We start from the raw sequence: 21,096 nt of genomic DNA, 5'->3' as shown, positions 1-21,096 counted from the left end.
TGCCCCACCGCCGTCTCGCATGGAGGGCTAGCACATGCCAGGCATCATGGCAAGCACTTCCATACCACATTTCATTCATTCCAAAGAAGACCCTACAGAGTGGGATTTAATAGTATGATTCGTATTGTACAGGTGGGTAAACTGAGGCAAGGTCTCACAATACACGGGGAGCCAGAAGTTAACCACATCGCCTGATTCCAAAGCCGTGCTTTTAGCTGTTCCCTTCTTCTGTCTCCTGTCACGACCCTTCAGTGTCATAACATTTTGTTCCTATTACAGATGGAAAAACTGATTTCCACACAAGGGAACCACTGCCTCATAGTTGACTGAGGCACTCATTCAGTCTGTCATTCATTCTGGAAAGTATTTGCCAGGCACCTCATGGTTTAGGTAGCTGAGCCTGGGGTGGAGGTGGAAGAGGTGGGTCCTAAAGATATTCACCTACTCGTGGGGCAAGAGACAGGTGTATGGGCACTGGCCTGCCCGGATGGCATGTGTGCTAACGGGGTCTCTTGCAGGGAGAAAGGCTTTCCGGAGGAGATGAAGTTTGATTGATGCCTCCAGGACAAGGTGGCGAGGGTCCAGTGGAGAAGGGACAGGGTGGCCCCAACAGAGGGTACAGCATGTGCAAAGGCAGAGGTGGAATCTGTGTTCCAGAATCATTGGCAGCTGGATATGATCCTGCTGTGGAAGAGAGTTGCAAACAGATTGGTAAATGAGGCTAGATGCGTGGCCAGAGTTCATTTGCAACTCAGTGATGATTACTGTTCCGTGAGTGGACATGATGAAGTGGCACTAAGGGCCTTTGGTAAGGGGTTTAGGCTTTGTCCTGAGGGTGTTGGAGAAACATGGACGATACTTTGCGTTCGATTAGTCAGTCCCAAGGCACTTCCCCACAGGTTGAAATCCCAGTACACTAAGACCCTCTTGCCTTAGGCATCTGTGCAGAAGCTGGGACGTGGACTCAGGGTTTCAGCCACCTTGGCCAGTGTTCTTTCTCCTGAAACAAGATCAGAGGGTTTGAGCCCGGAGCGCCAGGTTCCTACGCAGCCCAGTGCACTTCATCCTCGGAGCACCTCTTTTATAATACAAGTGCCCACGAGTGCAATGGGACCAAAATCGGCTATCGAAGAAACATGAGGAGGAGTTGGAAAAGCCAGTGTGGGTCCTTGTTCAAGTCTCTTTCCTTCCTGGGCCTCAGTTTCCCCACCGTAACATTAGGATGTGGAGTTTATGATGGCTCAGGAGTCCTAGTTCAAATTTCATGGCTCTCAGCCTGCCCCAGGGGGGCAAAAAGAAAATGAAAGAACTGAGCAGAAGGTAGCCGGCACCCTGCTGGATCCCTGAGAAACGCAGAGGTCTGGCTGCTCCCTCTCGGTCGCTCTTTCTCCCCCCCCCTCACGCTACTCTCCTGGCGGGCATGGATGTGGGTCTGTTTCTCTCTCTCCCTCTCCCTTTCCCTCTTCCTTCTCCCTGTCAGGGGCCGCCACACTCTTCCCTTCACAAAGGGCCCCCCAGGCCCGGCCTGGTCCCCTAACAGCTTTCAGATGTGTCTCTGGAACAGTTCTTCAATTACAGCTGAGACAGGCAGAAAGCGTATGGCCTTGTGACTTTTGACCCAGGCCTGTGAGGTTGACATCTTCCTCTTTCTCCACCCCTCTGCCCCCGCCGGCAGGGTGGCCCAGGCCGCCTCCATCCTGGGCCTCCCCTGACACCTTCGGTTACTCTCATAACACAAACAGCCGCTACCTCTTAGGGAGCGAGGATTGAACCAGGCCTGTCCCGATCATTATATCGTTGAGTCCTGATCCGCAATGTGTGAGATGTGGATAATGTCACCCTATTTGACAGGTGCAGAGACCGAGGCTCAGGGAAGGTGAAGGGGAAAGCAAGGTTTCTCCCCAGGTTTTATAACCCGAAAGCCCGAGACTCCTTCTTCCCAACATGCCGTTATTCATGCTGCCTGGCTAAGCAGAGAGGTGACCCTGGACACTCTCGTGGAGGAGATGTATTGCAGAAGCACCATGGAAACCTATATAGCCAATGGGGAAGCAGAGTTACAAAGAATCCACCTCCTCATGTCTGGGCTCATTCACAGAGTCCACTCACTGCAGCCTTTAATGTTTCCCTCCATTGAAACGCATCCCCTTCTCTCCCACTCAAAGAAAGCATTTTTCAAACGTGTACTGTTGCACAAATAAGTGCTATTATATGGTCTATATAAAAATCTGCAACTTACAAGCCCCTTCTCACACATCCTTCCGCATGGTCCTCCTAGAGACAGCCTCACCCTGTTCCCATATTGTTGAGGCAGAAACTGACACTGAGAAACGAGATGTGGCAGGCTGGAGTCGCTTCATTTACTCAAATACTTACTGCATGCCTACCATCCACACAGTGCTGGGTTCCATGCCAGGGACGCGGCAGCACCCACACTGAAGTGCACACCCAGGCTGGGGCTTGGATCCCGCCTCCTCCACTTTCTAGATGGGTTATGGTATGGGTGGTAAGGACTTCTCAGTGTCACCCAACCCTGTCCTGACCCCCGCCCCCCTACTTTGCTACTTATTTTCACATCCTGAAGTTCCTTTGCGATCTTGTTTTCAGTCCCTCCCTCCGCAAGGTTTCCCAATCTGAACTCACCTTGCAGAGCCCTTATGTTCCACATCCACGCACACTGTGCTGTGAGGTGGACAGCAGCCTCCTGTCACCGACGCCTGATGCTGTAGATGCGCTCCGCCTGTGAGTCACTTAGTAGCCGCCGGGTATCAGATCCACTCTCATGGTATCACAGTGCTTGTTACTCTCATTTTACTTCATAAAGGCCCCAAAGCACAAGAGTAGTGATGCTGGCAATTTGGACGTGCCAAGGAGGAGCCATAACATGCTTCCTTTAATTGAAAAGGAAAAAGTTCATAACTTAATAAGGAAAGAAAAAAATCGTATGCTGAGGTTGCTAAGAACAAACCTTCTATCCATGAAATTGCCTAAAAGATCTTATTGTAGGTACGTATGTGTGGAAAAACATTGTACGCATAGAGTCCGGTACTATCTGCAGTTTTAGGCATCCACTGAGGGTCACAGAACATATCTCCCTTGGGTAAGGGGGGACTATTGTACAATATGGTTAAGAACATAATCTTTGGATTCAGGCAGATCTACGTTCTGGTCCCCTGTTGCTATTTAATATGTAATAATAGGTCAATTACTTACATCTTTGGAACCAATGTCCTTATCAGCAAAATGTAAACAATCACAGTACCCAGCTCATAATAATGGAATAATGCATGTAAATGGCCCAGTACCTGTGAGCACTCTTTACCTGGCAGCCATGCCTAGCGTTACAACGGGGCAGTGTGCTGGGTTCCCTGCACCTGAACTGACAATTGTGCAGGGAAGGACTGTTTTCTTCCTGCTTCACATACGAGGAGACTAGGATCACAGAGGATAATCAACTAGCCTAAGGCATGAAGCTAGTGAGCACCACTCCAGTGGGTGCCCATTGGGCGGCAAGGCTCCTCCTGCTTCCGCACAGCATGCCACCAGGGCTCTGGGCGATCCCTCCTCCACCCCTGGCCCAAGGCCCTCTGCAGCCAGAGGGCTCAGTGCTGACATTGCTGTAGTGTGACGAGGTGTCTCTGTGGGCCTGTCACTGGCCCAGTGGCATGTCCCATTGCAGCTGAGAATGTGGAACATGTATGTATGGTCATGGGGTTCGCTGCCAGCTTGGCTTGTGGCATCACAGATACATACCTGGCCTGATGGACTGATAAATTCCTTTGTGCACCAAGAATGTCAGCTTCCTACTGCTTGTTATTTCAACTGGGGAAGCAAAGAGAGGACATTGCTACTGTACTGTCTTAATTACAATGAGATTCTGTATTAATAGTAAGGAGTAGGTTAGAAACATATTCCTGGGATGGGCTAAGTATGTCCCAGTTCTTTAAAAGAGAACTTGGGCTGTTTTAAAGAGGTTTACACACACACACACACACACACACACACACACACACACACACACGACAAATGGTCTTTTATCCATAAAGATACTGGCTTCTTCTTACTGTGACCCTTGTACCAAGAAGTTCTGATTCACGGTGTCTTTTGTAAAAACATCCTTTGGGGCATCAGACCACCAGGTATCCGTGCTTGGAGGGCCCGTGTAGATCACCCAGTTCAGACCCCCAAAGCCAACGAGGGTAGACGTGGAGCAGCAAGAGTTGAGAGCCCAGGGTACGGCTTTAAAGTAAGACAGACCCGGCTACAAGTCCTGGCTCTTTTCTTTGTCTAACCTTGTGACTTGGGACAGATTGCTTCATTTTTTTTATCTTCAGTTTCCTCTTCTGAAAGATGGAGACAATAAATGCGATTATTTATTTTTAAAAAACACAACACATAGAAATGGCACTGCCTCATTATAGTTGGAGCTAGGTGAGTGTACCTAAGGGAATTATATGTATCCAGAGCTGGTATCCACAGACCTTTGGCCGGCTGACAGTTTTTAAATTCATGGGCTTTGGAATCGGACAAACCTAGGCTTAACCCGCCAGTCCCAGGAATTCCTCTGTGGTTCTGGGCAAGCTACTTCCTCTTCCTGACCCTCATATAAAATATAGTAATAGTGGCTATTTTTTAGGATTGTTTGGGGAAATTAATAGTAAAAATGCAGGTAAAACTGCTCAGCTCAGTGCTTGACACATATTAAAGTCTTGGTACATATTAATTAAGTTGTAAAATAAACTCATTTATGAAGTGCCTAACATCTGCGGTCAATCAGGGCTCATCATTCTGCAACTTGGAGACCGTAGTCTTAGCCCTTTTTATATAACATGAGGTGAGCTGAGGTATTGGGGAAGGAGGGAAGGAGAGAGGCCCCCTGAGACCACAGTTTCTTCTACTTGACCCCGGGAAGCCTCTTCCCACGCTCGCTACCGCCTCTGTCCTTGAAGACAGATGCAAGAGGACGGCATGACAGAGACAAGACACTCAGTTGCTCAACAGTCCTATTCAGGTTGCTCCTGGCCTTCAAGGCTCCCCTCTTCTTGGAAATCTCTTTAGACTTTGTTTAAACCACAGAACGTTGCGATCTGGAGGTGTGAAGGGTCAGAGAGCCTTCTCAAGGTAGGCCAGAGGGTAGGGACTGCTCCAGAAAGAATTCTGTGCGCTGGATTGGACCCGAATCTACCTGGTTCATGGTTTCCAGCTCTTTCCTTTTAAAGCCACACTGTCTGTCTACGTCACCTAGCACAGCATGGAGCCTCGGGTGACATCATAGAAAGGTGGGGACATGCCGTGTACCTAGAATAACACGGAGACTCCCACAGGTGCCCACTAACCTTCCACCTCACATTGTTTTGCTAAAGCCACACCCGCTGCCTGTTCCTCCAACAGTCTGGGCTCCTTCTCTCCTCAGGGTCTTTACTGCTCTCCCTGTCTGGAAGGCTCTTCCCCCAGGTCTTCCTCCTGTAAGCCAGTTGCTTCTCATTATTTGGTTCTCAGCCCAGTCCTGCTCTCCACCTGAAGTCCTCCGTGGACAACACTGTCTAAAGCACCCACGTTCCCCTCCACATTAGTCTTTTTCACTTTCTCCTATTATATTACTTCTCACATTTACCAGTAATGGGATATTTTGTTTACTTTTTGATTTGCTTTATGCATGCAGGGACCTTGAATCTCTTGCTCATCTTTATAACCTGAGCACCTTCCTACAATAATTCCTGGTACACACTTAATGCTCAATAAGTTAAATAAATGAATGGAGTAAGGTAGGTGAGTGTACCCAGCTATCTAGGATAGCATGGGGGTTCACTTCTCAAGTGCCCTGTTCCTCAGTAGCTGTGAGTCCATGGAAAGATGCGCAGTCTAAGTCTCAGTGTCCTCGGGGGTGAAACGCAGGCGATAATAATCCCTGCCTTACAGGTTTGCTTGCTTGTAAATAAAGAGATTAAGTGCAAAGGGCCCAGGAGGCAGTTGGTGCTCAGTAAATGGTTTATAATGATCTTTTTTTGGAAATCATTTCTCCTGCAGCCTGAGTGTTCCCGACCACACCTGTGCTGTGGCCCGGGTTCCTCTTTGCTTTGCTTGTCGGTGGCTTCTCAGAAGCCACAGCCCGGTGCTGTGTTTTCTTGCTGTGCTGCAGGTTCACTCTGTACGCTGTGGACACACGGGGGAGGCACTCGGAGCTCAGCACGGTGACCCTGAGGACAGCCTGTCCACTGGTGGATGACAACAAGGCGGAAGGTAGGTGACCCATTGCTTCACTTCCCAGGGGACTCCCATATTGTCTCTAACTTTTGTACCCAACAGTCACTAACCACCACCTCTTTCCTGCCCCCCCGCCCCCCACATCTATTGGCATTGGGAGAAGAAAGTAAAGGAACTGAGGGAGGAGGAACATGGAGCTAAATTCATCAAAGCCATAAAAGAAACCCAGAATGGGCCACAATATCTTTGCCAGTGGACAGACCTGCTCCTCTTTTATAGAGTTTGTCTGTGTTTTGATTCCGAGTCAAGCAATGATGGAGAGGAAGAGGCCCATGGCTGTATCCTGACCCTTCGCCTGCACTTCTTCGAGATCAGTCACTTTTGTTCATTTCAGTCTATGCTGCAGCTGGCAGAACAGTGGCACCTAGAAGACCACTTTTCCAGGGCAGACCAGCAGCCCCCAAACGACAGATGAGCAGATTACTCAGAGACAGTTTGACTGTGCAAAAGAGGGCTAAGGGGCCCCTGGCTTCAGTAGCCAGAGCAGCCTCTATTGCCTGTCTCGTTGGGTCTTTATTGGAATTTTTATCTTTAGATACAATCAGTAGGGTGAGTAATCTTGGGAGGACATGTTTATATTGTCCTCTAGGCAAGGGCATCCAGGGATTAAGCATAAGGATTCCAGTAAACACCTGGGGGTCTGCACATGCACAGGCTTGTTTGGAAAGGTCAAGGAATAATCAGGGACCCCGCCTTCGACACTCCCCTAAGTCTTCCTTAAGTCGGAATTCCGATAAACAGGGCAGGTGGCCTTCCACACACTTTCCTTTTCTCAGAATGTCCTCCTTACAACTTTCCAACCAAGTCTCTTGTGCTCCCCAACACCACTTCAGCTTGCTGCACCCATGTAGACATCACTGACTGGTCACAGCACACTCTCCCATCCAGCTCAGGGATGGCCTCAGAACCCTCTGCAGCATAGAGCTACAATGAGCGAGTGTTACTATCAGTCAGAGTTCACACACAAGAATAAACCTTTTTGCTGCTCCTGTTCTGTGGAATTGTAAATATCAGGCAAAACACATGACAAAATAGAACTAGTCAATCAGATCTACCGTACAGGTCATTCCCAGGCAACGTGTAGATGCAGTCTCTATGTCAGGACTGGCAAAGATGTGATAGCAGCTCACGCCCTGGTTCACTTCAGGCTGCGCAAGTGCTTTCTAAGGCCCTGGCACAAGCAATGCAGGAGACGCGGTAACCTCCTTTTCGGAGTTCACGCTCCACAGGGAGAGAGAGACATTTTTCCAAAAGGCTCAATACCAAATGCTCTGTGTGCATGTAGGCGAGAGGAAATGGTGAGCTACTGAGTCTCAAAGGCAAAGGGACTTGAGATGTTTTCCTGAGAATTTTATTAATTCTACTTTAAAATAACGCAGCCCAGCGGGAATGGCTCAGTTGGTTGAGCATTATCCTGTACAGTGAGAGGTTGCATGTCCGATTCCCTGTCAGGGCACATACCTGAGTCGTGGGTTCAATCCCTGGTCGGGATACGTATGGAGGGCAGCCAATCGATGTCTGCCTCTCTCTCTCTCTCCCCCTCCCCCCACCTTCCTCTCTTTGGGTATGTCTTTAGATGAGGATTAAAATAAATAAAAAAGATACCTTAAAATAATACATTCACATTGTTAAAAAAGTATAAGAAAAATCAAAATCAGAGTAGAAAATAATGCAGAGTAAATGCACCCCCCAGTTCTCCTAGAGCAGTGGTTCTCAACCTTCTTAATGCCACGACCCTTTAATACAGTTCTTCATGTTGTGGTGACCCCCAACCATAAAATTATTTTTGTTGCTACTTCATAACTGTAATTTTGCTACTGTTATGAATCGTAATGTAAATATCTGATATGCAAGATGTATTTTCATTGCTACAAATTGAACATAATTAAAGCATAGTGATTAATCACAAAAACAATATGTAATTATGTATGTGTTTTCTGATGGTCTTAGGCGACCCCTGTGAAAGGGCCGTTCGACCCCCAAAGGGGTTGCGACCCACAGGTTGAGAACCACTGTCCTAGAGGCAGCTGTTGTTAGCAATGACTTGGGGACATACATAAATTTTGATTAGTCTTCAAAGATACAAAGACATGCTTTCTACTCAGGAGAGCTGCCTATTAAGGTCCATTGATTGGTAGGAATGGAGGGAGGAGTATGAATGGTCATGAATGGCAAGTGGAAGATTCTGGATTTCCTTTGAACGATTACTGAATGAGGACCTGTCAGACCTGATCACAGAAACATGCTGGGAAAATGGCAGAGGGGAGACAGAAACAGACTATTGAGATGAGCCCAAGACAGTTTACTTAAGCCTCTGTACTTGCTTTAATGTTCAATCACATGCACAAAACTTATGTTAATAATGAATCTTGCCGTTATGAGCACTAACTTTGTGCCCAGCCCTGTGTCAAGTCCTTCACATCCGGTTTTTAATTTAGTCCTCCCAGTGCTCCTCCGAGTAGAAGTTGTTATCACTAATTGAAAGGAAAACTGAACACAGCTAGTTCCTGACACATTCAGGATAGAACTGAGGTCTGTCTGCCCCCAAGGGCCATGCAAGTGAATCCCTGCATGGATATGCCTCCCTTGTTGCAAAGCACGTCTCCATCCTCACTTTTCCCTACTGTCCAGTGATCTGTGCCTTCTTCCCCCTCAGAGATAGCCGACAAGATCTACAATCTGTACAATGGGTACACAAGTGGAAAGGAGCAGCAGACGGCCTACAACATGCTGATGGAGGTCTCAGCCTCCATGCTGTTCCGAGTCCAGCACCACTACAATTCTCACTATGAGAAGTTCGGGGACTTCGTCTGGAGGAGTGAGGATGAGCTGGGGCCCAGGTATGCACATCTGAGTGTGAGTGGAGGGGTACATTCTTCTTGCTTTCATTAGCTTTCACTGGACCCTTTTCCCTGTAGACTGAGAATGGGCTTTATCTAATAAATAAGGGTTGCACTCACCTTGGTCATGTTGGGGCTAGATAGCGATGGGACATGGGAGGGAGAAAGAATCTTGGAATCTTAGCTTCTTGGACTCCTGGAATGTCAGATAAGAGAGAAACATCAGTGCTCTTCTGATTAATCGCTCCCCTTGCCCAACTTCCACTTCTGACTTTAGAGACGGGAACCTTGGGCTCCTTGAGGGACTGTGTCCTAACCAAGATCAACGGAGAGGCACTGTTGACAGGCCATGGCCCCTAATCCAGGGCTCTTCCCACTCTTCCATAAGAAATCTGAGATTTTCTGGAATGAAGTCCAATAGTGACCATGACTAAATACATTCATAACACATATTAAGGTATGCTTTTTGTCAACAGCAGTTATAGTCAACCACTGTTCTAAGTGCTATGGAGGATTCAAACATAACTAAGATGTAGTTGCCATCTTCTGAAGCTTCATAAAGCAGCATATGAAATGGTGGCTGCATTTCCTGCCTTGCACCTAACAACTTCATCCATCCATTCATTCATTCGTTCATTTATTCAGCACATACTCATTAGCACATCTTACATGTTAGTTGTTGACCATGCAATGGTGAAAAGGTAGAAGCAATCCCTACCTACACATAGGTTACCTTTGCAGGTAATTAAACAAGCAATAGCACAGAATAGGAATAGCAAGTGTCATGAGAGCAAAATAATAGGGCCCTTTGGGCAGGCATGGCATAGACACCTGGTGAAGGCTTCCCAAGGGCTGCCACTCTGAGACCTAAAAGGGTGAGGCAGGGTCAGGCAAGTGGAGGGAGAGAAGGATTAGAGGGTCTGGGGCAGAGGGACTCCTGGGAAATGCTCAGAGGAGATGATGATATTACATGAGAGCTAGGTTTTTCCCTCAAAGTTTGATCATTTGCCTGCCACATGTATGTTTTTTGTCATATCACCATTCCATATATATTTTGTTCATTTGCTACCTCTTCCTTAGATTCACTTTTTACTGCAAATATATTTGAAAAGAAAACATGGTGTCATCTTGTAAAGGGTGACATAGCACCATCTAACCTCAATAGAAAATTAAACCTAAACATTCATACAATGGAAAAACTACACACTTTTGTTCCATCCTGGACCAACTCAAGGCTCTCCCTTTAAAAGGGCAGCTCGGCGAGTGTTAGGGTAGTGCTAAGACACAGTCTCAAACCAAGAGGTGTGTTTTGTTCTTAAGTAACCTGGAGGAAGGGACGGGAGTGAACAAGGGAGCTAGCTGCTTTCCCAGTGTGATTCGCTGTTGTTTAATACTGGGTATATGATCATCTCAAGCACCACCTCAAATCCATTTCCCGCCTCAGGGGAACTCCTTCCGCACTTTGGTAAACACTGTGTGTGTAAGAACTGAAAGAATTTCCAAATTGTCAGAGCAAAGTGTGTGACAGCAGGAGCGGTAAAAGATAAGAAGCGGGAGGTCAGCAGGGGCCAGTCCTGAATGCCCGCTAAGTAGGGTTAAAGAGTTTGGATTATCTCCCTAGGGTAATGGGAAGCTTTTTCAAGTGTTTTTCACAGGGAGGGGGTGATATTATTAGATCTTCAAGGAAGAAAGATCCCTCTGACTGCAGTCGGAAGCATGGGCTAGCGAGGTCCAGACAGGAGGGAGGCAGGGAGGCCCTGGAGGCTGTTGTGGTAGTAGGCGGGAGAGACAGAGCCATGCTCTGGGCCAGGATAGCATCAGTGGTGCTGGGGAGAATCGCATGACTTCTTGAAACATTTAATGGACTTTCAAAAGCTTTAAAATTACCCCATAAACTGAACAAAGGAGGGTATCCTCCCTCTTTCATAGATGATAAAGAATTAAAGGCCCACCGGGGTTAAATGAGCTGCCCAGAGTAGGACAGTTTTTATGGAGTCTGGGCCTGCCCTGAGCTCCCACCCTGAGTCCTCACAATTGCAATAACCTTCTGGGAATGTGAGGCCCTCAAGAGAAGAGACCAGAGCTTGGACAAGGGATAAAAGGGACCTCTCCTTGGGTGGGGCCTTATCTGTTCTGTGGGGTCCTGGACCCTGTTTCTCATGAAAGGAAGGTTCTTTAGATAAAAGCAGAATGAGGGCAGATAGGCTTGAGCGCCGGCTGCTGTCTTGCTGTGGGCGGGGGAAGACATTCCACTGTATTGGGCTTTCCCACAGGGCTCAGGGCGTTTGGGTGGAAGCTGAGCCAGAGTCCCACCCTGACTCTGCCTTTACACCTTTGGGACCCTTTATGACCCTCCGGGACATAAATCATCTGGAAAGGCCACCTGGCTGCCCAGGGAGGCAGGACAGTTCACTTGGTAATGGATTGTGATGACTCGCTAACCTCTGGCCAGCCAATCACCATCCCACACCCGTGGCACACAGCTCCCTCCTCCTGTGGTCTTCCCCATTCCCAGAGGGCCTCCGGCATTCCTCCAACACTGCACACTGGCGTGTTAGCAGGAACCAAGGCATGTGTAGCCGACTCCATCCCAGCGCTGCTAGTAAACTCACTCTGCACCCTTGGGCTCTGGTGCTCACTGGCCCTCAGTCGCCTCATCTGCAAAGTGATCAGGATAAGCTAGTCTAGTGGTACTTAGTATTTTTTTTTAACTCATGGAAAATTTATCTTCTAAGTAAATCTTACATAGAACCCCAGGTCTTAGATAGAATGCCATCTCCTCAGAATATCCTTAATACTTCTACTCGCTGACACCTCATGTTTTAATTTTCTGCACTGTACCTATTAGTTTTAATATCGTGTACCTCACATGTCTTTACTTATATGTCACCCCTCTAACCCACTATAATGTCAGTTTGTATAGCTGGCGATCCTTTATGTCCAATTTGCTCCTGTAAGTAGGCGCCAACTCGTTCCTTATTGAATAATCGCATAATGGGATGAGTAGGTGTGTGGACTCTGTGGGCCACTGAGTTGTTTCGGGAGAAGCTAGAGTGGGTGGTGTGGATCCCCACCTGCCGGGTCTCCTCTTCAACTCCCCACCAACACCAAGGATCCTGGAGGTTTCTCTGAGCTATCGAGGATCTATAGATCACAGTAGCAAACACCTGAGTTCCACAAACTAAAGTCTTTGCAGCTCAAAAATAGCCTTGTAAAATGATGCATTTTTCTTGCAAGTAGTAAGAGACTTGAAGAGCCCTCACTTCATGAATATATTGATTCATTGACTCATTGAATGTGCTTACTATGTGCCAAATGCTGTGCTGTGGGCTGGAAACACACGTGTGGAGAAGACAGCGTCTGCCTTTACAAGGCTCAGCATCTCATGGGGAAAAGGCTGGTCAGCGGGCAGGGGCAGTGAAACGAGGCAGAAGCACTGCACTAGATGAAGAGCGTGGGAAGCAGTGCTTTTAGAGCAGTGCTTCTCAAACGGCAATGTGCGTGAGGATCGCCTGGGGCCTTAGGAAAATGCAAATCAACTCGGTGGTCTGGGATGGGCCAGAGATGCTGCATTTCTAGCAAGCTCTTAGGTGATGGCGATGTTTCTGGTCCAAAAGCATACTTTGAGTGACAAGGCTCTGGATGCCGGTAGCTGGTGCAGCTAATCCAGACGTGGAGCTGAAAGAAGAATTTCTGGAGAAGAAATTGAAGGGTCTGCTTAAAGTTAAAGAATGAACAGGAGTCCTCCCAATTAAAGGAAGGGTGTTCTCATTGGAAGGAACAACCTGTGCCAAGACAAGAGAGGGCTGGGCAAGAGACTATACTTTAGTCAAGAAGTAGAAGTCTTATTGGGGCAGAGAGTTCAAGGTGAGAGGGAAAGGTAAAAAACAAGGCTGGAGAGTTCAGCAGAGGTCAGGTCATGAAGGCTGTTTTGAGACCTTTTCTGGAGTCTGTTCTTTCTCTTAAAAGCTGGGTTTTAAACCGAGGAGCCATATGGGCCAACGTGCCAGGTCTCTCAAAGGTTAGCCAGTGTGCAGAACCTCAAGGTATAGGAGAGAGAGAGCAAGAGTGCCCTAGAGCCAGGGGCGATGGGGTCCTTGTCCTTGCTTTGCTACCCACTTGCTGTATGACTTTGGACAAATTCCATCCCATTCTGCACCTTGCTTAATTACACCAAAGGGCTGGACTTCAAAGTTCCTTCCAGCTGGGAAGCCATGGAACCAGCAAGCCTGAAGGTCATAGCAACCAGAGAACAGACACCAGCCCAGTGTGTCCTGTTTTTCAAGGACTAAGCTGGCTCGGGTGATAAGAGCATTTCCCGGGAGCATCCTGAAGCTATCACGGGATGAGCTCTGATAGGATTCTGTTGGTCTATAATCACCAACCCTCTGGATCTGTGGTCACATAACCCCCATAAAATTCAGTGACAAAAGGGCAGCTCTTACCTCTACCTAATAAATCCATCAGGCCAGTGACCACTAGAGCCTGCTTCCCATGGCAACCACAGGTTACTTCAAACAGCTGCGCAGAAAAGACCTGCTGACACAGCTGTCCCAGCCACACGGTTCCTATGAGGCGATTAGAAAATCTGAGCTCATAGGTGGCCAGGGACCAGCACTGGCTCCAGTCTGAACATCCTTGACCTCTTGGGCCTCTCAGTCCTCTCGGTTACAGTAGACTAAGAGGATAGAGTAGGGAGAAGAGAGTAAGCACTTGAAAAGGTTTTGTTTCTGTGGGATCGATCTCCCTAGCCTAGGAAGGGTGTAGTCATGCCGTCAGCCCCACGTGCTTTCACGGCAGACATCGCTTATAGACCGTGGCCCGGGATCTTTCTCAGCAGAGCCCGATGAGAAGCTTTTCCCATCTGAGGAGCTGGCACGTTCGTGAACGTAGCTGCTATGTCCTCAGTGAGTCAAGCCTGGGGTGTCCCTGGACGTCCTTTCAGTACAAGATTATATTAGTTTCTTCCTTAGATATTGTGGATTAACTCTCTTGGAATTTCTAGGACATTGGGAACAAGAGCAAACGTAGGCTTCCAGGGCCATATTCCTATCATCTCAGATGCACTGCTAATTTTTTTTTGCATCTTTTGACATTTCTGAAATCAGGATGGACATGAATGTGCACATTCAGTGTATTTTTTTATTTTCTTGAAAGAAGTAGCGTCTCTTGTTTTTGCATCTTTTGACATTTCTGAAATCAGGATGGACTGTGCACATGAGTGTGCACATTCAGTGTATTTTTTTTTATTTTCTTGAAAGAAGTAGCGTCTCTTATCATTGAAGATGTCTTAGACCGGATAGATACAAACAGCGCACGCTGTGACTTTGAACAAGTGTCCCATAGATCGGATTCCCACCGATAATGTAGCAAAATTGCTTATTATCTTGAAGTCTCTGTCAGTTCCAAACGGAAACAGTTTTGGGTTAGTTGAGACTCAAGTCATCCTTACCATCAGTTTAGGAATGGATTCTTGGGGAGGTAGCACCGTTTCTTGTGACAGAATGAGGAGACAAAGCCCAATGTAACTATTTTCACCAGTCGCCTTAAAAATCACATTTCAAGCCTGGTGTTGAGGATCTATATTCAGGAACAATTAATACCTGGGCTTCCGGTGTTCTGTTTAGTGGGTATGGTCGGAGGTTAAATTCGATATGGATACTGTTGACTAATGAGTTTGCCGACCACTGGCTTAGTGGGTATGGTCGGAGATTAAATTTGATGTGGATTTATTTTGAGAGGAAACCTAGTGAACTACTGGGAAGCCATTAAACTATGGTTTTATTGTACACATGTATCACACCAGCTTAAAATATACATGTATGGAAGTAGGTTTACTAAGTGGAAATAACTCTATTGTATTTTGTTCTAAAAGTAACTCTTGCTCATTCTGTAACATTCAAAACGATAAAGACGTATATAAAATGCAAAGTGAAAAATTGACACCCCTGAACACTACAGTCCCCACCCAAATCACAGTGTGCGCATACCTTTCCAGACACGGGTATGGAAGTGACAGGGCTATGCATGTGAATAGGGAAACTGACACAGGCTTGAGGATACGTCTCCATCTATAACCACAGCTCCATCTCCATCAGCTCTGAACACAGGTACTCTGTGTTCTGTCATCTGACTGTCCACACCTAACACTACAAGAAAAAGTCTTTTCCCATGGATGTATATGCAAATATGTCGTGTCTTCCGAGGGCCTGTTAGCCATGCAATGATATGAATTGAGTCCTCTGTTAAAGACCAACTGGGTTTCTTTCAACGGCTTTGCTATCGGAAGTAACGCTGTATAAGCATTTTCCCCGCTTGCCTCGTTGCTTCCTCAGGTCTACATGGTGCCCTTGTGCGGGTGAATTCCCTTTACCTACCCTGCCTAGAGAATTGCTAGGTTTTGAAAGCTGAGGACTGAGAATTTCCCTAGTTCAAGTCAATTCACCCTGACGAATCTGACTGATCTCCTTGCAGTCGGGAGCTGTACACCTGGGGAGAGGTACTCTGAGAACCAGGCGGGAAATACTGGTTGAGCACCTGGTATGGGCCCAGTCACTTACATCTCAGTTCACTTCCTGAACAATCAGTTTTGAAGTTTAAGCAAGAGAGAATCAGTGGAGTTAAGTAAATTGTTCAAGGTTACAGAGCCAGTAAATGTCAGAGCCCAAGTACAAAACATTGTCTTCCGATATCAAGCCAGCGTCCTATCCATTATAACACACAGCATCTCATGATATGTGCACAAATAAGGGAAAACGAGACTCAATAGAAAATACACAAACATCTCAGCAACAAAGGGAAAGCATGATTATGGTATCTGGAAAGCCCTGGAAGACCCCATTTTAGCATGACTTGGAAACGTGAGTAGACCTCAGTGAATGTGGTCCTCTCATCTCAGGGACTGAATTCTTTGGCAACGGTGTCACACCAGGTCCTGTTGTGAAGTGCTCATCGGATGCTCAGCAGATGGCATTTTTCTGTGAACCAAGCCCCCAAATTCTTTTAGATTAAAAAAAAAGAACAAAAATTAACTCCAACTTCAACTCTGCTCTAGTCTGAATGTCCGTGTCTCCCCTAAATGTTTGTGTTGAAACCTAATCCCCACCTTGATGGTATGAGGAGGCGGGCCTTTGGGAAGTGACTAGGTCAAGAGGGTCAACCACTCATGAATGGGATTAGTGCTCCCATAGAAGGGACCCGGGAGAGAGCCTTTGCCCCTTTCACCATGTGAGGACACAGTGAGAAAGCACCATCTTCCAGCACCAGGAAGCAGGCCCTCACCAGCCACCACACCGCACCACCATCTCTTGGACTTCCAGCCTCCAAAACTGTAGGAGAAAAGTTCCTGTTGTTTATAAGCTTCCCCCTCCGTGGTATTTTGTGGCAGCAGCCTGCATAGACTAAGACAGCCTCCTTTTGAGAACCTATTTGATCAATTCCAGTGAAGGGGAACCCACTGGAAATATGGAAATACTCATTATATATTTAGAGGATTCCAGTTTTAAGTTTTTATTATATTGAGTCAAAATTTGCCTTCTGTCGATTTTCAAGTGGCTTCATGCATAAAACTCAGGTGCCTTGCAGCAGAGATCTGAGACTCTGCTCTCTCTCTCACCCTGTTAACCCTGGTCAACTCCTGTAACCAGCCTGAGGCTCACTTACACCACCTGAGGCCTGGGAATAAAGCACACACTTTAGACTGTGGTGAAAATGATGGCACATAGTAAGTACTCAATCAATTATAGTCATTATCATCGCAGCTCTAGTTTTTCCCACCAATTGTCTTCAGTTACTAGAACAACATAGCATTTGCATAAATTCCCCCTTCAGTGGACACCTCCACTCCTGCTTTCAGTACTTTCTTAGAAGATGTGCTCTTGAGACAACCTTCATCATCATCATGACCTGGCTTCAATTTGCATATGTCCCTCTTACCAGAAGTGACCGGGGATCTCCAGCTGTGTCCCGACCAGCATGAATGACATCAGTACTTCCCTTCAGCTGCCCCCTCCACTTCTGAGATTGCGTTCCAAGTTTTTGCAGCCACGTCATGCCCTCAATTCTCATTAAGCTTGAGGTCAGCTGACACAGACACATTGGAGCTCAACTCAGGGAGGTGGGAAAAGGGAAGGAGGCCAACAGGAATGTTTCCTTATTGCCTCTTCTCTTCCTCTCCATTCCAAGGTCCCCTTAGAAATTAGGTCTCTGTCTGATAACTGTGTCAAACAGCTGATTGGGTAAGAGGGCTGGGAATAGAATAGTTGGCCAAAGGTTCTACAATTCCTGGAGTAGTGGCATCTGATCCCAGCCCTTGACTCTTTCACAAGCCAGCCCTGTGTCAATCTTGCCTGCTGATAGAACCAGTAAATTATTATGTGGTGGCCCTCCTTCACCTCTTGCTTCCTGTCCCAGTGGGCTTGAGTCCTGTCTGCAATGAGGAAGATTTCATCTTCGGTATTTGAGAAAAGTGGTCACTCTGCCTGTGATCTCTCTCTCTCTCCAGGGAAAGCTTGGAGCATGCCTGGCCTTTGATTTATGGCTCTCTATTACTAGAAGTTATTACCCAGAACTCTCACCTTTGTTCTCTCACTCCCCCTCCTCCTTTCCAGCCTTTGAGCACCTCCAACCTTTCTCTCCATAGTTTTACCCTCCGAATTTTTCTATCCTTGTGGCATCTGATCCCAGCCCCTGGTCTAAATGCTGACGCATTGTGTATGGTGGAGAAAGAGCAGGGACAGTTAAGCAAAATGGCCTTGGTGGAGTGCCTATAATGTATAGATTCCCATCCTGGGTGCCTATGGCAGTCATTTCATTGAAGTCTAACAACATCCCTGCAAGATAAGCATCTCTATTCCATTTTACAGATGAGGAAAGTGACTCATAGAAGAGACGTGACTTGCCCCAATGCACTCTGACACCTACGTGCTTTCTATGATAAGATGCTACTCTGAATCTTGGCTAACATTTAGTGAGAACTAAGCAAATTGCCCAGGTTATCTTATCCTCCCCCAAACACCATTATTATTCCCATTTTACAGATGTGGTAAGTAAGAGCTCATGGCACTGAAGAGCTTGCTCATGATCCACATGGCCAAGCTGTAGAGCTAAGATTTGAATCTGGGTCTTCAGAGCCTAATATTTCATCTCAGCTCTATACAGCCAGGAGCCTTGCTTCTAGCATCTCCTTTATAACCAACTTAAGCCATTCCTTGAGGCAAATTATTTTCTCTCTCCAAACCCTCCTTTCCCCACCCATTCAAAAGGAGGCTTGGTCCAGTGAGTTCCAGGATTCTCTTGGAGGGAAGGGCTGAGCCTATGAAGACAAAGCATGTGGGTATGTTGGAGGAATCGCCCTTTCCAACCTAATTTTGTATGTGGCTTATTTTTGTGACTGTCTGATCAGACTGTGACTCTCCACTGCCCCACAAATAAAACACGTGGCCATGGCTTAGAAGATGGGCTGCTCTCTGCCGAACTGACGGGCCTTCTATCCATTTGCACCGACCATTTCAAGCAGTTGGTGGTTTTATGCTGTCTCCGTCTAACTTTGGAGGGTATCCCTCTGCCTCTCTATGTACCTGGAACATTCTTAATCACTGACGACCTCGCTTAGATGTTCCATCTTCTAGGAAGACTCTTTGGAGCCCCCAAACTAATGATTGGGTGTCCCCTTGATATATTCCATAGCACCAGGCAAGCTCTTCAACCCAGCACTCTGCCCCTGTATTAGAGGCTGTTACCGTTTCTGTCTGTCTGTCTCCTGCCACCGACTTATAAAGATGCTCAAGGCTTAAACCAGTACAGAGATAATAATGATGGTGGCGGCGGAGGTGGTGACGATGATGGTGATACTTTCTAACACACATGAGGGGCTTACTGTGTGCCAAACACTTGCCTGGGAGTTTTACATGGATTAACTAACAATTGGCATGTATTATTTAATCATTGCCATAACTCGATGAGGTAGGCAGATGGTATTTTCTTTTTATAAATCAGGAAACAGAAAGAGGAAGTCGCTTCTTAAAAGCACAGGGAGCAAAAGCAAACCCGAGCCGAAGAACAGTGGCACCTGTGTGTTGTCTCCCTCATTGCCTGCTGCCGGTCTTGCCCTCCCCCAGTTTGATTCTCCTCGAGCAGCCAGTCTCCACTCGCCCCTGCCGCTTCCCCAGGTTCCCACTGTGTCCTCACTCACACACTGGGTTCTAGCCATCAGAACTTCTACGTAATCCCTTAGCTCTTTGCCTTTGCCTCTGCCTCCTGTTATGTCCTTGCCCTTTTCATGGCCTGACCCCTCCTCATTTATGAAGCTCAACACAAGTTCCCCTCCAACTAAGACCTCTTCTTGCATGTCCCCAATCCTGCCCAGGCACCTTCCTCTGTTTTCCCACAGGCCCTGTGCCTGCTTACATCATTGCCCTTGCCACCTGTGCTGTAACTGTCAATCTATCTGTCTTTCCCACTGGATGGGGAGCTCAGCCACATACTAAATGCTCAATAAATGAGCAACTGGTGACTTTATCCCCATTGACATCACAACAGCCCCATTTTTCAAGCGAAGAAGCAGGCTTAGAGACGTTAAGTAAGTCTCCCAAGGGCATGGAGCTATTAAGGAACAGATTAAGCACGCCTAGGAGGAGGGGTAGGAATAACCTCCCCAGGCTGCTCTCGGGGAGGTGCCTGCCGGAGGGAGCGAGGACTAGGGTAGTGCGGCCACTCGAGTGCGATTATGAAGCTATGAATTCTTGGCACCTCAGGAAGTATTCCACCCAAGTGGTGAGCTATACAAAAAGGACTTTTTGAAAGGCACCTCATAAATTGTGCCCACAAAACGCACACACATAATCCCGGCCCTTTTCCAGCCGCCACACAGGTGCCTAACACAGTCTCCCATTTGTGGGGTCTGTGGTCATAAACCGCCTGCCTCCTGGGGTCTCGGAGGGCCATGAGGACAGCGGGAGAGAGCCTGTTATTTAGCCCCTCAGGATTCCTGGGGATCTGGAAGGTAATAGGATGTAAAGAAACGTGGGTTCCACAGGAGACAGGCACTTGGACAGTGACGTGGACTTGTGGTCTGACCGGGGAAAGGGACATTCCTTTCCCTCTCTAAGCCTGTTTCCACCTCTATAATGAGAGGTCAGACTGGGTCATTGGTTCCCAACTGGGATTGCTCTTGGCATCTGGTGGGCAGAGGTCCGGGGATGCTGCCGAACTTTCTACAGGACAGTACCCCCAGTAACGAATAACCAGCCCCAATGTACTATTCCTGCCTTTGAGAAACCCCAGACTAGGTCATCTCAAAGATCCTTTCATTTTCTATGCAGCCCTCATATCTCCCCAGAGCTCCTCGCTCTGGTGCTGGATAAAGGACCCTGGGTAAATTACTAATGATAACCACCAAGTACAGAGTGATTCTTGCTCAGACTACTGTTCAGTATGACCTTAATCCTGAGACATCACCGTAGTAAGTAGTAATTCTCTATAAGAGTAGCTGTCATTTATTGGGTACTTACTCTGTGCCAGCCAGGCTTTGGGCATTTCTCAGATAATCTCACAGCTCGCTGAGGAAGGTAAGACCACCATCACTGTTCTAGAGGTGAGAGCAATGACACGCAGAGACCCTGTGATTTGGGGACATATATACTAGACTTTGACATACGATTCCAAATTTCCTGACTGTGAGAAGAGCAGGAGGGAATTAGAGAAGCATGAAAGCAGATAGGGAGGGACTTGTGGGTTTTCATGGTCTACATTCAAACGCCCAACTCCAAGGTCAATTTGATGTTTGACCTTGGCCAAGTAATATCATTTCTCTGAGCCTTTGCCTTCAGGGCTATTGTAAAGATAAATAAACATTTTTAAATGTATGTAAAGGACCAATTTCTTACACATGGTATCAATACATTTTAGTTATTATTATTGTTGTTTATCATTATTACTAGAGGCCCGGTGCACAAAAATTTGTGCACTCGGGGGGGGGGGGGGGGGGGGGCCC

The 21,096-nt window shown here is 47.2% G+C and overlaps 1 protein-coding gene across 2 annotated transcripts in view; it reads left to right on the top strand.

The window, feature by feature from the left end:
* Positions 1-21,096, top strand: part of ASTN2 (astrotactin 2) — a 668,892-nt gene that overhangs the window by 645,308 nt on the left and 2,488 nt on the right. For both annotated transcript variants that reach the window (XM_014528918.1, XM_005880933.2), the window contains exons 20-21: positions 6,140-6,240; positions 8,921-9,104. In XM_014528918.1, the coding sequence (XP_014384404.1) occupies positions 6,140-6,240; positions 8,921-9,104 (285 nt within the window). The remainder of the gene's footprint in view (positions 1-6,139; positions 6,241-8,920; positions 9,105-21,096) is intronic.

This window comes from Myotis brandtii, unplaced genomic scaffold (assembly GCF_000412655.1).
Source record: "Myotis brandtii unplaced genomic scaffold, ASM41265v1 scaffold658, whole genome shotgun sequence".
In the NCBI taxonomy this organism is placed as follows: domain Eukaryota; kingdom Metazoa; phylum Chordata; class Mammalia; order Chiroptera; family Vespertilionidae; genus Myotis; species Myotis brandtii.
The sequence above is the reverse complement of the archived record's forward strand: the minus strand, read 5'-3'. Positions and strand labels throughout refer to the sequence as shown.